General features: G+C 51.5%; 1 protein-coding gene across 2 annotated transcripts in view; it reads left to right on the top strand.

The window, feature by feature from the left end:
- The window catches only part of KSR1 (kinase suppressor of ras 1), a 150,798-nt gene that overhangs the window by 78,513 nt on the left and 57,979 nt on the right, over positions 1 to 14,306 (top strand). For both annotated transcript variants that reach the window (XM_049702453.1, XM_049702454.1), the window contains exon 2: positions 6,131 to 6,271. In XM_049702453.1, coding sequence (XP_049558410.1) covers positions 6,131 to 6,271 — 141 coding nt within the window. The remainder of the gene's footprint in view (positions 1 to 6,130; positions 6,272 to 14,306) is intronic.

Raw genomic sequence — 14,306 nt, forward strand, 5'->3', positions numbered from 1 at the left:
GGGACACCACTCTTGTACCGCAGTGCTTACCTCCTGGAACTTTCATTGAGAATCCAGGGAGAGAAGGGGATAAGGTATTACATAAATAGAAGAGATTATCATCACTACCAGGGTTGATAATGAAGTGTCGACGCGATTTCCATAATTGAGAGAGCCCGCTGCTGTACCTGGGAGTCTGGTGTCCATCTCCGCCTGTGCCTGGGATTCATTGCCCATTTATATTTCACCATCTGTCACCTCTGACCCGCCTGCCCCACTTGAGATGGGAAGTCCTGGAACCCTGAGAAGGCAGTGATCTGCTCAGGGTCCTGCAGCAGCCAGCGGGGTTAGGATGACAACCGTCTTGGCATCTGGTCACTTCTATAGCCTGGATCACAGATCACCCATAGAAGAGACCTCCCCCTCCCAGGCCCTGTGTTTTAGGGTACAGCTGACTTTGTTTGCAAAACCAGTTGTCTGGAAAGACGTGTTTTCTGCAAAGGTGCAAAACCCTGGGTGAGAAATCGTCCATGCACACAGCCGTCGCCTAAGGCCTCTCGTGTTCCGACGCCCTTACAGCTCTGGGAGCTGCTTCCTTTTCCCGGGGAAGTTTTTCTCTTTCAGTGGCATGTACTTCGGGAGATCTGACTGGTGCCTGCTCTTCATGGGTGTCTGACTGGCCTCATCTCCATGGAAGGGATGCTCAGGGCAGCCTCCGTTTGGGAGGCCTGTTTGGGAGTCACGCCAGCACAGCCTGGGCTGGCAAAGGATATTTGAAGTTGATCAGGGTGCCAGGCTGGGGTGCAGGTGCTTGTCTGGGCAGGCAGCATCCCCAGAGTCGACGCAGCTCCACTCCAGCCACGTCATCTGGTGCTAATGGTGGAGGTGTGAGCGCTCCAAGGAGAAGGGGTGCTCGGGTTTCTTGGAGGCAACCTGGGAGCGGGGTCTTGGCCCTTAGACCTGAAAATAAACATCCCGGCTCTGTGAATATCACCAGCATTGTCCGGAAGGCCATTGCCAGCATCTGGGTCTTCTTTAGCCCCATCTGTGAAATGGGCACGACCTCACCTGCGTTCTCCCTGTCACCCAAGGAGGTTGGAAGAGAACCTGAAGACTTAGCTGGGCGAGGACATCACCCACCCAGGCTTCCACTGAGCACGTGTTTCCTTGTGCTGGGCATTTGCTGAACATTTTACATCCATGTTTTCTCATGTAAGTCTTCACAATAGCCCTTGGTAGGGGATCATCCCCATTTTAGAGGTGGGGAAACTGAGGCTGACAGGTTAAATCTGTGTTCACCTGCTGAGGGAGTGGGGGGGGGAGCTTTGAGGCCAGGTCCCTCTGTCCCGAGAGCTGGAGTTTTTCCTCAGAGCTACACTGAGTCTTGGATGTGCTTGGTGTAACCAAGGGTAATGTTCTGGGCCTGTATTTTTGTCAGTGTTGTTCCAAGCACTTTCATATATATTTGGACCCCAACTTCCATAAAATGTTAACCCTTTTTATAGTGAGATTGAGGCTGAGCTAAGGGGGGATTTCCCCAAGAGCCTTGACCATAAATGTCAGAGCTGGGACCAGAGCCTAGATCTTTCAGCCTTGGACACTCAGTGAGCGCCTGCTGTGTACCGTGTCTCGGTGATACCCACCGACTGTTTGCAGGCTGACATGATGCTCTTCTGCTCCTTCTTTAAATCAGGCTGAGTGTCAGGGCGGGGACGGGATGCACACCCATGAAGCAAAAGGGTATCAGGGGTGGAGGAAGACTTGTTCTACCCCAGGTCCTCGCCTGGGGCCGGGGTGCTGATGACTCTTTCCCACTTGCTGCTGGTCCCATCGCTGAAACCCCCAGGTGCTCTTCTTTCTGAAGAATTTATATCTTGCGGTTTTGTGGTTAAGAGAAAATGACGCTACCCATGAAAAACCCTCATGGAGGCCCCTGGTGCTGGGCCAGCAGGCCCTGCTACGGCTTGTCTGGGAAAGTAGCCCCTGGGTGTTTCTGCGACTGCAACCAACTTTCTAAAAAGTGAGAGCAGCTTTATTTTTGCTCAGGTGGGAGCTGCTGCATGCCGGGCACCTCCTTAAGCAGAACCCAAATCCGCAGGTGTCGTTTCTTCTTTACGATCTCTAGTACACCAGTCCCGTGTCGGGGTCGCAGTGCACCCCGACTCATCCCCTTTCCTGGTCCCCGCACAGGTGGCCAGGCTTATGGGTTGTCAACTGCGTGCAGTGAGGAATCCCTTTAAATTCTGCATGGTCCTACCTATGGGCCCCCTCTGGGCTGCCGAGTGGGGATCTCTAACAGCCTTTAAAAAAAGAAACCGCTCGCTCTGCTTTGGGGGAACGCCCCCCGGATTTTGAGACTCTCGAGCTCCTGAGCCATTACTTGCCTGATGGCATTTGTTTTCCACTGGCATTTTAATAACATGTGTGCCTGTCAGGGCCCCAGAACGTATTGTGTGTTCATTTGCCCATTCATTCAGCTAAGGTTTTACAGTAGCAGACCACACGCCAGGTGCTATGCTGGCCCCTGGGGATCTAGTGGTGATCAGGTGATCAAGAACACAGACCAGGCCCCTGGCTTCAGGGAGTTTCCTGTCTAAAGAAGGAAGCAGACAAGTAAGATATTAGAACCGCACTGAGTGATCTGATGGAGGAGAAGGGCTGGGGCTGTGAGGAACAGGGCTGAAGGGCTTGGTGAAGTCTTCCTGGAGGAATGGATATCTAAGCTGAGTTGTGGAGGCTGAGAGGTCATTGGGATGAGCCTTCCTGGTAGAGTGCCAAGGGCTGCGGGCCTTGAGGCTGAAAAGGGCGGGACACGTTGGCGGGGCTGAGATAAAGCCCCCAGATACTGGCTCATTGTCAAGGCCAGGTCGGCTGATCTCGCTGTTGACCTGTGGTGGCCAAAGTCTTAGCAGAATGGATGGGTTATTAATTGGCTCCTAGGGGTGCAGCCCTTGAAACACTCGGGCTGGTGACGGTCCGCCCTCTTTGCTGCTGCTATTAGCGCCAGCAGCCTGAGCTCTTTGGTTCACGCAGAAAAGAATGGTTTCGACTTTGCACAGTTAATTGACTTATTTATTGCCTTGTCTTTGGTCAGCAATCTGGCACTGTGGTTTGAGAGCAGTTTGGAGTGGAAGGAAGCCCTGGCTGTGAGAAACCTTTCAATGTGGGGATAAGGCCCCTGTGTTTTCTTCCCTCCTTCCTTCCTCAGGCATCTTTGAGCACATGTTATGTGCCAGATGCGGTAATAGGCGTGTGGGGACAGTCAAATGAGGTGGGCACGGTCCCTGCCCTGATGTAAAATAATGGGGGACTAACCTAGTCTTTGGGGGTGGTTTCCATACTATAATTCAATCCTCCCAACCAACTACAAGCTGGTATCATCCTTGCTGTTGTACAGATGACAGAATCAAGACTCAGAGATGTTAATGCACTTCCCCGAGGTCACACAGCTGTTAAATGGCAGAAGCTAGATTCGAACCCAGATTCTGTTCAACTCTGAAGCCTGTGCTGTGTCCACTGCCCCGGGAGCTCACATCTATTGGGGGAGACCCAGTCAGAAGCTCGAACATGAACCCCTCTGTGATAGGCGCTACCAGAGAGGTGTAGACAGTGCACTCGGAAGGGGAGATGAGGGATTCTGATTAGCCCGGGAGGTCTTGCCCAGGCCAAGGACATTGTGGCTGGAGGAGGGAACGATTTCCTGCCAAAACAGTTTGAGCAGAGGCCTGGGAGTAGGGAAGTACAGAAGGTATTTGTGGAATCCCTGTAGCACCCAGGTTGGGTGGAGAGGAGATGAGCCTGGAAAAGAAAGTTGAAGCCCTGAACTTGGAATTGGCCTCTGGTCACAATTGGGAGAGATGGTCAGAGTGGGACACGAGTGCCTCTACTTAGCCCCGTAGAATGAAAGCAGCACTTGTGTCTTCACATTCGTTAACTTTATGCTCTGAAGATGCTCCCAGGGGCCTAGGTTCCATAACAGGACAGCACATAGTACACTTCTTGTGTGGCAACCGGAGTTGCCAGCCTCAGCAGAGAGCGTTCCATTAGCCGTGTCTGCTCTGGGTACCTGAAGGGCATGTGCTGCAGGAATGCCACTGGGTTTGCCTTTGTCTAGGTTTCACTAAACATCAAAACTGTACAATGAGTGGAATTATTTTTGTTCTGACTTAGTGTTTCCTCTCTAACAATTGTCCCCACTTGCCGCTGAGCTCTCTAGATAGCAGGACTTAGCAGAGCTCAGGGCTGCAGGAGAGGGCCCGTGCCCCTGAGTCTAGCAGATTGTGATCCCGGGACCAGATACATTTCTGGGGGAAACTTCAGAAAGACTGATGTAGAAACAATGGTTTTGTTGTCATTATGGGTCTCATTTCACACCTCATATCCCTCTAGCCATAAGGGTTCTTTAACTGGGGTCTGTGGATAGAATTCAGGGGGTCCATGAATTTGGAGGGGAAAAGAATTGTACCTTCTTTTTTTTTCATTAACCTCATCTGAAATTTAGTATGTTGTTCAATTTGGATGGAGGCAACAAGGCACAGCCGTCTTAGCAAATATGTGCGGCTCGGTCGCCAGTAGAAATCACAGCTGTTTTCATATCACGTGACAGTTGTGGGGCTATCTGAAAAAGCAGTTTGTACTTGTCACAACTTCAAAGGTATGAGACCTGTTGCTAGATATTGTTTGATAGAGATATTGCTTTAATAGAGAAGATTATAGTACTCTATAACAATTTAAAGTAATACTTTGATAAGTATATTTAAATATAATTGATTTCATTTGTAAACCTAATGTTCTGTTTTATGGATTTAAAAGCGTTATTCTTAGAAAGGGATCAGGGACCTCCCCAGACTGCCAAAGGGCTCCATGGTCCAAAAATGGTCGAGAGCTCCTGTTTGGAAATTGGGAGGCTTTCTAAGTATTTGAAATTTGAAATTATTAAATGTCAGTAATTATTTTTTAGCATTGCAGCTGTGCTAACAAAAAAGAATCCTTACTCTTTAGAGAAAATATACCGAGATATTTACAGATGAAAGGAAAAGGAATGAATTAACAAGGGCAAAAACCCTGAAGGGGGCAGCAGGTCTTGGGAAGTGGTTCCAGTGGCAGGGTTCCTTTGTCCAAGACTTTGAAGGTGGTGCCTGTCTTTGGGGGAAGCTCTCAACGGGTGCCTGGGTCGCTGGGTGTCAGCCGAGCCTGGTCCTCTTTGTGTTGTGCGCTCATTTCCATCTGTTCAAGTCCACTCCACCTTCTCAATCAGCCCCCGCTGCGCCCGCGCTGCTGGTCTCGCCCCTCTGCATCCGTCAGCACCCGGTTGGTCGGGGCCCAGCGTTTGTCAAAGAGAATGCTAGTCTGACTTTAATTTACCCTTAGTTTTTTGAAGTTTTAGCCTTTTGAGAGTCTTTTGAAAGCTGTGGACACGCTTCCCTGGAAAATGCACAGATTCACATGTCTGAAATTTGCATACATTTCAGGGCTGGGTCTTGGTGGACCCAAGTCAGGGACCTTTGCCAGCCACGCCACAGCCCACAGGCCTGGCCAGCACTCACAGTGTGTGTGCTATGTGCCAGGCACACACTGAGTGCTTCGTTTCTTCTCTGCCCCCCAGAGAGGGAGGTTCTATTATTACCCCCATTTTCTGGAGAAGGAAACTGAGACTTTCCTGGGGGCGGGGTGTTCAGTAGCTTGTCCAAGGTCACAGGGCTAGGGTGTGTCTGAGCCTTCGGATCCCAGCCCAGACAATCTGATTCTAGGCTGGAAGCAGCCTAAGTGGAAGGTTACTCATCTTCCCCAAACCCCCGTGTCTTCCGCATCGTCAATCACTGACGCGCCCCTCTTCCCCTTCCCGCAAGCAGGAAGCCCTTCTTCCATTTAACCCGGTTCTGTCTTCTGCCCAGTCTCAACAGTTACTCTCCAAAGAGCGTGGTCCCAAGGGGGAGGCCGTGCCAGCCAGCCTTGGGTGGGGTGACGGGTGATGGGTGGTTCTCTAGGATTTCCTGCTTCACCCCGTTTGAATGGCAGCAGAGGGGGCACCTGGCAGGCCCCCGTCCTTATCACACGGCCCGTGTTTGCCAGAGCTCCCCATGTCATGCTCGGGGCTGCCATGTACACGTGCCCGGAATGAACCCACTTTTCTTTCCTGGACTTCCCACAGGCAAAGCTGGTCCGGTACATCTGCAAGCAGCGGCAGTGCAAGCTGAGCGTGGCTCCCAGCGAGAGGACCCCGGAGCTCAACAGCTACCCTCGCTTCAGCGACTGGCTGTACACCTTTAACGTGAGGCCGGAGGTGGTACAGGTACGTGGGCCGGGCTGTGGGGATTGGGCTCTGGGGGTGGGGCATGGGGGGTAGTCAAGCAAAGGGACCACGCACAAACCCGAGGACCAGCTCCACTGTGGCTAGTGCCCTCTACTCAGGAAAGGGATGTGGGGGGATGGCAGCAACAGGAGGGACTCAGGGTACATGTGGCTCTAGTATGTGTCCTGGGCGCCATCGCTTTATGAGCCAGACAGCCTGACCACACCACTCATAGGTTCGCCGTGAGGACAGCAGCCAACATTTCTGGAAACGTCGGCTGTGCAACAGACACTGTGTTAAACACTCTGTGCAGAGAATCTCACTTCATTCTCACAAAACCCTGTGAAGGAGTTACTATCATTATTGCCATTTTATACTTGAGGAAATGAAAGCACAGAAGGGTCAAATAACTTGTTTAAAAGCATACAGCTAGTAAATGATAGCTTTGGAATTTGGAAGCAAGGGTCTGAGTTCAGTTTTCTCCTGTAACTGCAGTAATATATTATTTTCTTTCCTTTGTTCTCTCTTGCCATCCATCCAACCTACCCACCCACCTACCCACTAACTAATCAACCAGTTTGCATGGAGAGGGTCAGGGGTCCAGGACAGCTCTCACGGGGCATCAATAAATCAATGTTTGGCAGGTGTGATTCACCCAGCCAGGTCTTTTAAATCCTTTATTTCTCTTCTAAAATCAAAAAGATGGACTCTTGCTATTGTTTTAAAAGTAATATGAATTCATTTACACTTTGGAAAACAGAAAAGGGAGGGGGAAAATCACATGCGTATTCCCACTACTCAGAGAAAAATCTGTGATCATTAAGATTCTGATTTTTCCTTCTAGTCTTTTTTTTTTTTTACCCTAATAGTTAAATCTTTAAAAAATCTCTAGTGGGTTAGACCTGTGCTGTCTAGTAAGGTAGCTAATATTGTGACTTGGAATGTGGCAAGTCCACATGAGATGTGTTATGATTTCAAAGATATAAATTCAAAGATGTGCTGAATGAAGATTTGATACAGAAAAAAGGAAAACAAATATTAACAACTTTAAAATTTTAATCTGGTGAGATGACACTTTTAGATATATTAAGCTAAATAAAATGTGATTAAAATTAACTTCATAGATATTTACTTTTTAAAATGTGGCTGCTCAAAAATTAAAATTTAAGTGTGTGGCTTGCATTATATTTCTCTAGGGCAACACTGGTTTAAACCATCCTGAATAAACAATTTTATATTTTGCGCTTACCATTTGACCTGCTAACCAGCCTGTTTTCCCCGTATTTTCACACTTGGTGACCCCTAGCCTTTTTTTAAGTGGATGCATAATGTTGAAGTGTATGTACTGTAGTTTACTAGGCAGAGGTTAATTCCAGTTGTTGACTATTATATATAACATGGTGGTTAATATTATTTAGGAAGCTATTTGTGTATTTAAGAATTTTCCCTAGGAGAGATTCCAGGACAGGAGGTGACATGAGCATAAAAGGTTTGGGGAAGGGGGTGGAAGAAGATGGGAATGAATGGGGGGGACCCACAGGGGCACTCTCAGCACCTTACATGCTCCCGACCCTGGCCCCGGCCCCAGTGGCCCTCATATTTGTGGCATATGCCAGCTTTTAAGAAACTGGCAGAGGGACTTCCCTGGTGGTGCAGTGGTTAAGAATCCGCCTGCCAATGCAGGAGACACAGGTTCAAGCCCTGGTCCGGGAAGATCCCACATGCCGCGGAGCAACTAAGCCCGTGTGCCACAACTACTGAGCCTGCGCTCTAAAGCCCGCGAGCCACAACTACTGAGCCCACATGCCGCAACTACTGAAGCCTATGCACCTAGAGCCTGTGCTCCGCAACAAGAGAAGCCACTGCATTGAGGAGCCCATGCACCACAAGGAAGGGTAGCCCCAGCTCGCCGCAACTAGAGAAAGCCCACTCGTGGCAACGAAGACCAACGCAGCCAAAAATAAATTAATTAATTAATTAAAAAAAAAAAAGAAAGATACTGGCAGAAAAGAGTTGGTCCATGTGAAGGTTGAGGGAAACTGTTTTGTGAGCTGGAGGTACCTTGGGCGTTATTAACAGTTCCACGTACGTGTAACACGTAATATGTATAATGTATACGTATAATAACACATAAGACGTATAATGAACTTCACCTCTCTACATCTCTCCATCTGTCTCCCACCCACCCCCACCTGCCTCACAGTTTTCTGCCATACAGGAAGGAGATCCAAACATATAATGGTTAATCCATGGTGACAGATTTAAAATCATGGGCTTGGAGACTAGGAAGAACTGAAGGGTCCCTCCAGCTCCCCAGGCCAACCCCTAAAATTTCTCTAGGGGCTCCCCACCCCTCCCTAACATCTCAGGATGAAGCCGTTTCCCCTCACACTCATGTCTGTAGCTTAAGTTGGAGACACTGGAGCCCCACGAGGGCAGTGACTTGCCCAGCGTCTCATCAATGTCATCCCTACTTGGCTGTGAGGGTCCAGAGTGGCCGAGGGGCTCTATGAGGGTCCCAGAGCTAGTAACAGGGACAGACTTGAGGTTCAGACCTGGGCCTGCTGGATTCCAAACTGTGCCTTCTAACTTCCTGTCTCGGGCCTGAGACATCGCTGGCAGATGGCTTTGCTCCTCAAGGGGTTTCCCTCAGATCTCCAGAGATGCAAAGTGTGCAGGAGACCCAGCCCCACCCATGTCAGTCTTTGAGACAGGAGCCAGCTGTGCCCAGGGCAGAAGCCAGTACCACGAAGGCTGGCTACAGAGGCTTTTTTGGCCTCTGGAGAGCACTCTGGTGGCAGCCGGTACAGGGGTCTCCCAGTCGGGCCCAGAGGTAAAGCAGATTCTGAGTCAGGTGATGTTTGAATCACAAAGTCATGCGTGATAGAGCTGGGTGGTAAATGAGGGGCAAGCTCCTTTGTGCTCAGTGGTCAGACAGGCAGGAGAGCCCAAGAGCCAGGTGTATTTGGGAGCCAGGATGCTACCTGGCGTGGAGCAGTGGGGCAGAGTCTGAGCAGAGAGCTGTGTGGGGACGGCGGGCTCAGGGTGAGACGGCACGAGTGTCTCCAGTTGCTCAGTGACTCTTGCCCCAAGACGTACTGCAGACCCGCCCACCTCCCTCCATGTCTCCCTTCCCCCACCACCACGGTCCAGGCCCCCATCCTCTCTCGCCCAAACTCCTGCAGCAGCTCTGGAACTGTCTCCCTGCTTTATCATTCACCTGCTTCATTGCATTTTCCACACAGCAGCCAGAGTGCCCACGAAGAAACGTAAATTGGATCACGTCACTTTCCATTGCTTCCCACTTCTTTCCGAATAAACACCAGATGCCGCACACACTTGGACCTCTGCCCGCCTCTCTCTGGCCTCATCTCGTTCACTCTCCCCTTCGCTCCCTCCGGTTTGACCTTTGCACCCACTCTCCCGCTCTCTGAAGTGCTCTTTCCTAGGCTGATCCCGTGGACATCATTCTAGTGGCAGGTCTATTGTCACTTCCTCCAGGCAGTCTTCCCTGATGATGTGACCTAAAGGTCACTCCTATCTTTCATTTTCTACCAATGCACCTTGGCTGATTTTCTCAAGGGCACCGGTCACTTTCTGGAGTTTACGTAACTTATTTGTTGCTCGTGGTCTGTCTCCTCTCTCCCGCTGGAGTACAAGCTCCAGGAGACGGGGACCTGCCTGTGCTGGTTGTTGGTCACAGAATCCCCTTTGAGTATTGGGCCTGATGTGATGACTGTTTGAGAAGAGGGAGGAAGGGTGGATCTCATCATGACATGGCGGATGTCCCCTGAGTCAAGGGTTTGGTCCTGAGTGGGTGGTGACACAGGTTATTCCAGGGTCTGGCTTTTCAAGCCTATAAGATGGGCCACCGTTGGGACTATAGCCCCAAAGATCCATGTTCCCAGTCATGCCCGGCTGCCCATGAGTCGGCCTCTGGAAAGACCCCTGGGAGAGTTGGTGCTCCCAGGGGAGGGGGCCTTCTCCAGGAAGGCCGGAGCCCCAGGGAGCCCTTCTGACATAACGGACCACCTTTCATTTATTAAGGGGTTGTGCTGGGAGGCCTCTGTGTCTGATTATGAGTCTGCACCATGACTAAGGGGCTCCTGGGACCCCTCAGGGTCTCATTTTGCCTCAAAGCTGACATAGAGAGAGCACACCTGGCGTGTAGTCCAAGTGCTGTGTATGCACTGAGTCCTCGCTGTCTGCCACGTCTCTCTCCTGCCTCTTAGAAATGCCTGGGTTCTTGGCCTGGCTCTGGGAACCTGGCCAAACCCTTAACCTCCCTAAGCCTCAGTTTCCTTCTCTGTAAAATGGGGGAGTAACCCATGTGCCATGTGTTCGCTGAGGCAGTTGTGAGGGTCGAGCACTTCGAGGCACTGTGGTGTTTGCTGGGGTGGAAGAGGGAAAATTAGGGCAGTTTCCTCACCTCATCCTCAGCTGCCATTATTCCTGAGTGAGAGTCAGACCCAACAGCGACTGTTGGAGGCTTGTGCACCAGGCAGCTGTAAGTGGCCATCAGGGGAGTGGATGGAGACAGGGGCTGGCTGGGGGGCGGTTTTCTGAATCAAGAGGCAGTGGGAGTTGGCCGAGGGCTTAAGACAGAAGGCAGCACGTGGGACCAACTGGAGGCAGGCCCAGTGTCCGCCTCCCACCTGCTGCTGGTCCCAAGGGCCACACATGGTCATCCTTACCACCATTGGCATCCTCACCATCACTGGTGGGCTGGAGGAAATGAGGCCAGAGTGGCTGGGGAACAGGAGGAGGGCAGGCTAGGCTGCCTGGGTTTTAAGAACCACAAGGAAACACTGGCCAGGTGTCACTCCATCTTCCCCCAGACTCCCCAGACCCTTCTTCTCAAGATTAGTCTTTTTCTTCCCCCCAGATCTCATGTCAGTTCAGGCCAGAGTGTCCTGAATGTTGGAAAGAAGGCTGTTTCCTTTAGAAATCCCAGCCCCTTCTGACCGGGGAGGTCTGCCTTCACTCGCTGTGTTCCTTAGAGTTTCTCCTTGCCATGGGGGGGCGGGGGCAGAGTTAGAGTAGCTCCGCACCTGGCTTCAAGGCCAGCCCTGGGGCGTTGGCCTGTCTTGTTCTGTTTCTTAACCCCGGCAGTTGCGTGGACTCTGTTTTTGTTTTTGTTTTTTTTTGCGGTACGCGGGCCTCTCACTGTTGTGGCCTCTCCCGTTGAGGAGCACAGGCTCCGGACGCGCAGGCTCCGCGGCCATGGCTCACGGGCCCAGCCGCTCCGCAGCATGTGGGATCCTCCCAGACCGGGGCACGAACCCGTGTCCCCTGCATCGGCAGGCGGACTCTCAACCACTGCGCCACCAGGGAAGCCCAGTTGTGTGGACTCTGACCGGCACCCACCCCACCCTGCTAGGCCTCGATGCATCCTGTGTGCTTTCAGCCAGAACTGGTTCTAGAATAGGTGCACATTTCAGAAACCAAATTTCCAAACAGCATGAAAGCCCCATGCCTTTCCAAAGTTGACCTCACAGACAGAATCCTTTGACTTCTGTATGTCATTGAAATCATTGTTTATTTTCTTAAATAAATGTTGTATTTTGGAATAGTTTTAGATTTACAGAAAAGGTGCAGAGAGAATGCAGAGTTCCCGTTCCCAGCTTCCCCCATCATTAACATCATACGTTACCAGGGTACATTCATGGAAACTCAGAACATGGCACTGGTACATGACTACTAATTAAACTCCAGACTCTATTTGGATTTCATCAGTTTTTCCATTACTGTCCTCTTCCTGTTCTAGGTTCCAATCCAGGGTACCACATTGTTTTTATTCACATCCAAATTTCCTTTTCTTTTTTGTTTTGTTTTTTTTAGATGCTAAAATGGGATCGTAGACTATATATCATCCTGTAGGCTTTTAGTCTGAATCTCATCTCTGTGTGAGTCCAGGCAAACCCACCTCATCCTTCTTTAGCCATAGAGTAGGAAGAGGTTGGATTTCTCTGTGATATCTTAGGAATCGCTGTGTTGGAGGGGTGCCCACGTGTGCACATAGAGGCCCACACAGAAGGCATCAGTTCATGCCCAGAAGAAGCCAGGTGCCCAGCAGCATGGCACCTGGCATATGGGAAGCCCTGGCCGATACTTGCTGGTGAAAAGTGATGGAGGAATGAGCGAAGGTCACAGTGGGATGGAGGCTGGGGGTGCCAGACTTGAAAATGGGGTCTCTACCTGTCCTTTTTCTGTCTGGCTTTTTGGGGAAGGGATTCAAATCCATGAAGTCTGGCAATTTCCTTGTGCTGAGCTATGGGGGTGCATTGGTGCAGTCAGTACCCCCAAGATGATTTGCCCCAGGGCTGCTCCCCGAGGCCTCTGGGGATGGTCTTTGTGTGATGGGACTTGTCTCTTCAGCCTCTTTGAGTTCTCTGCTGATCTTGAGGCCTCATGGCTTCGTGACTGGGGCTCTGATTCTTCCCCCAGGAGAATACCTGCATCATACGTGTGTGTAGCCGTGTATCCATGTATAACCTCCTCCTTCCTTTTCAAAAGCACCTTCCCAGGATCTGGGCCTCTAGGGTTATCTAAATAGTATTTCAGCTTTGTCCTTAGACTGTGGTCACCAGTTTGTGGCCATACAGTCTCCTGGAAAGAATGCCCTCCTGCTGGATGAAGAGAGGGGATGGACGTGGAAGTGGCCGCAGGGTGGTGTGGCTCTTCTGGGTTTCTGGTGTGGACGAAGGGACTCTGCACTCTTCCTCCTTTTGCCACCGGGGACACATCTCAGCCCTCTGCGGCTCCAGAGCCTGCTGCAGGCACTCTGACCTGTGTGCCCACTGACTCCTCTTCTCCCTCCTCTGTGGATGCTGGAGACGGGCAGCTCTGGAGATGCCTTCCTGTCGTCACCCACCCATCAGTCCTTTGTCTAGAGTGACACTGTCCAATAGAACTTTCTGTGATGCTAGAAACATTCTATCCTGCCCTTTGCAGGGTGGTAGCCACCAGCCACATGTGGCCCGGCGGGGGACGCTTGAAATCTGTGTAGTGCGACGGAGAAAGTGAAATTAACATTTGTCTCTGTCGTCCTGAATTTTAATTTAAATAGCCGTTTGACGGCTGCCGTGATGGGGCAGCACAGGTCTGGAGCCCGTGCCGGTGGGGCCGTGTGCTGAGAGCTGGGATGCTAAACACGCTGTCCCCAGTGCCAGGAGCTCTCAGGCTTGGGGGAGATGCACGATCGACAGCTGGCACCGAGTGCCCGGATGGAAGCCAGCCTGGGGTCTGTGGAAGCAAGCGGGCACACTCACCGTGGGTGCTGGCCGGGGGCTAGCCTGGCGGGAAGGGGAAGGACACACCAGACGGAGGGAGGGAACAGTAACTGCAAAGACCCCGGGGTCTGGGTCTCAGAAAGCTGGTGCCGTCCTCACAGGAAGTGTTTGCAAAGGGCTGGTCCGGGAGGAGATCGGTGAGGAAACAGGGCTGGTTCGTGGATCTCTCCGTGAGTGGAGCGTAGGGGTTGGGGTTTTATCTGGGAGATCGTGGAAGAGTGTGTGCCTGAGAGAGGAAGACAGAAAACATTAGGATTGTTTGAAGGAAACTAGAACTCCTCCTAGTGAGAAGGCTGGGTTCATCAGGGCTGGTGGGGGCGGGGGGCAGGGGTGGAAGGTGAGCCAGTGCCCCTGGCTGGTGAGGAGTGGGGAGCAGGTCTGGAGGGTTGGGGGGCCTTCGGGACGAGGGAGTGAGCAGGAGACTGAGTTTAGAGGCAGGGCCCCTTCCCCGGGCATCTAGACTCACACGCTGTGACTGTTTCCGCCCCCTTCCCCATCTATAGGTTCAAAACTCAAAGTCGCAGCTTCATGTTCTGGCTGCAGCTGGGGAAATGATTTCAGAGCCCGCTGGCATGGGGCCATTTTTTTTTTCTTCAGCAATTTCCCTGTTGGTAGTTGTTAAAGGAAGTGGCAAGCGCTGGCTGGGATCAGTGCTAGCCGGGAGCGTGGGTGATGCGGAGGCTGGATTCCATGGGCCACAGGCTCCCCGAATAAGGTCTCGCTGGTGGCGTGGTTTTTTTTTT

This window comes from Orcinus orca, chromosome 19, assembly GCF_937001465.1.
Source record: "Orcinus orca chromosome 19, mOrcOrc1.1, whole genome shotgun sequence".
NCBI classification, from domain to species: domain Eukaryota; kingdom Metazoa; phylum Chordata; class Mammalia; order Artiodactyla; family Delphinidae; genus Orcinus; species Orcinus orca.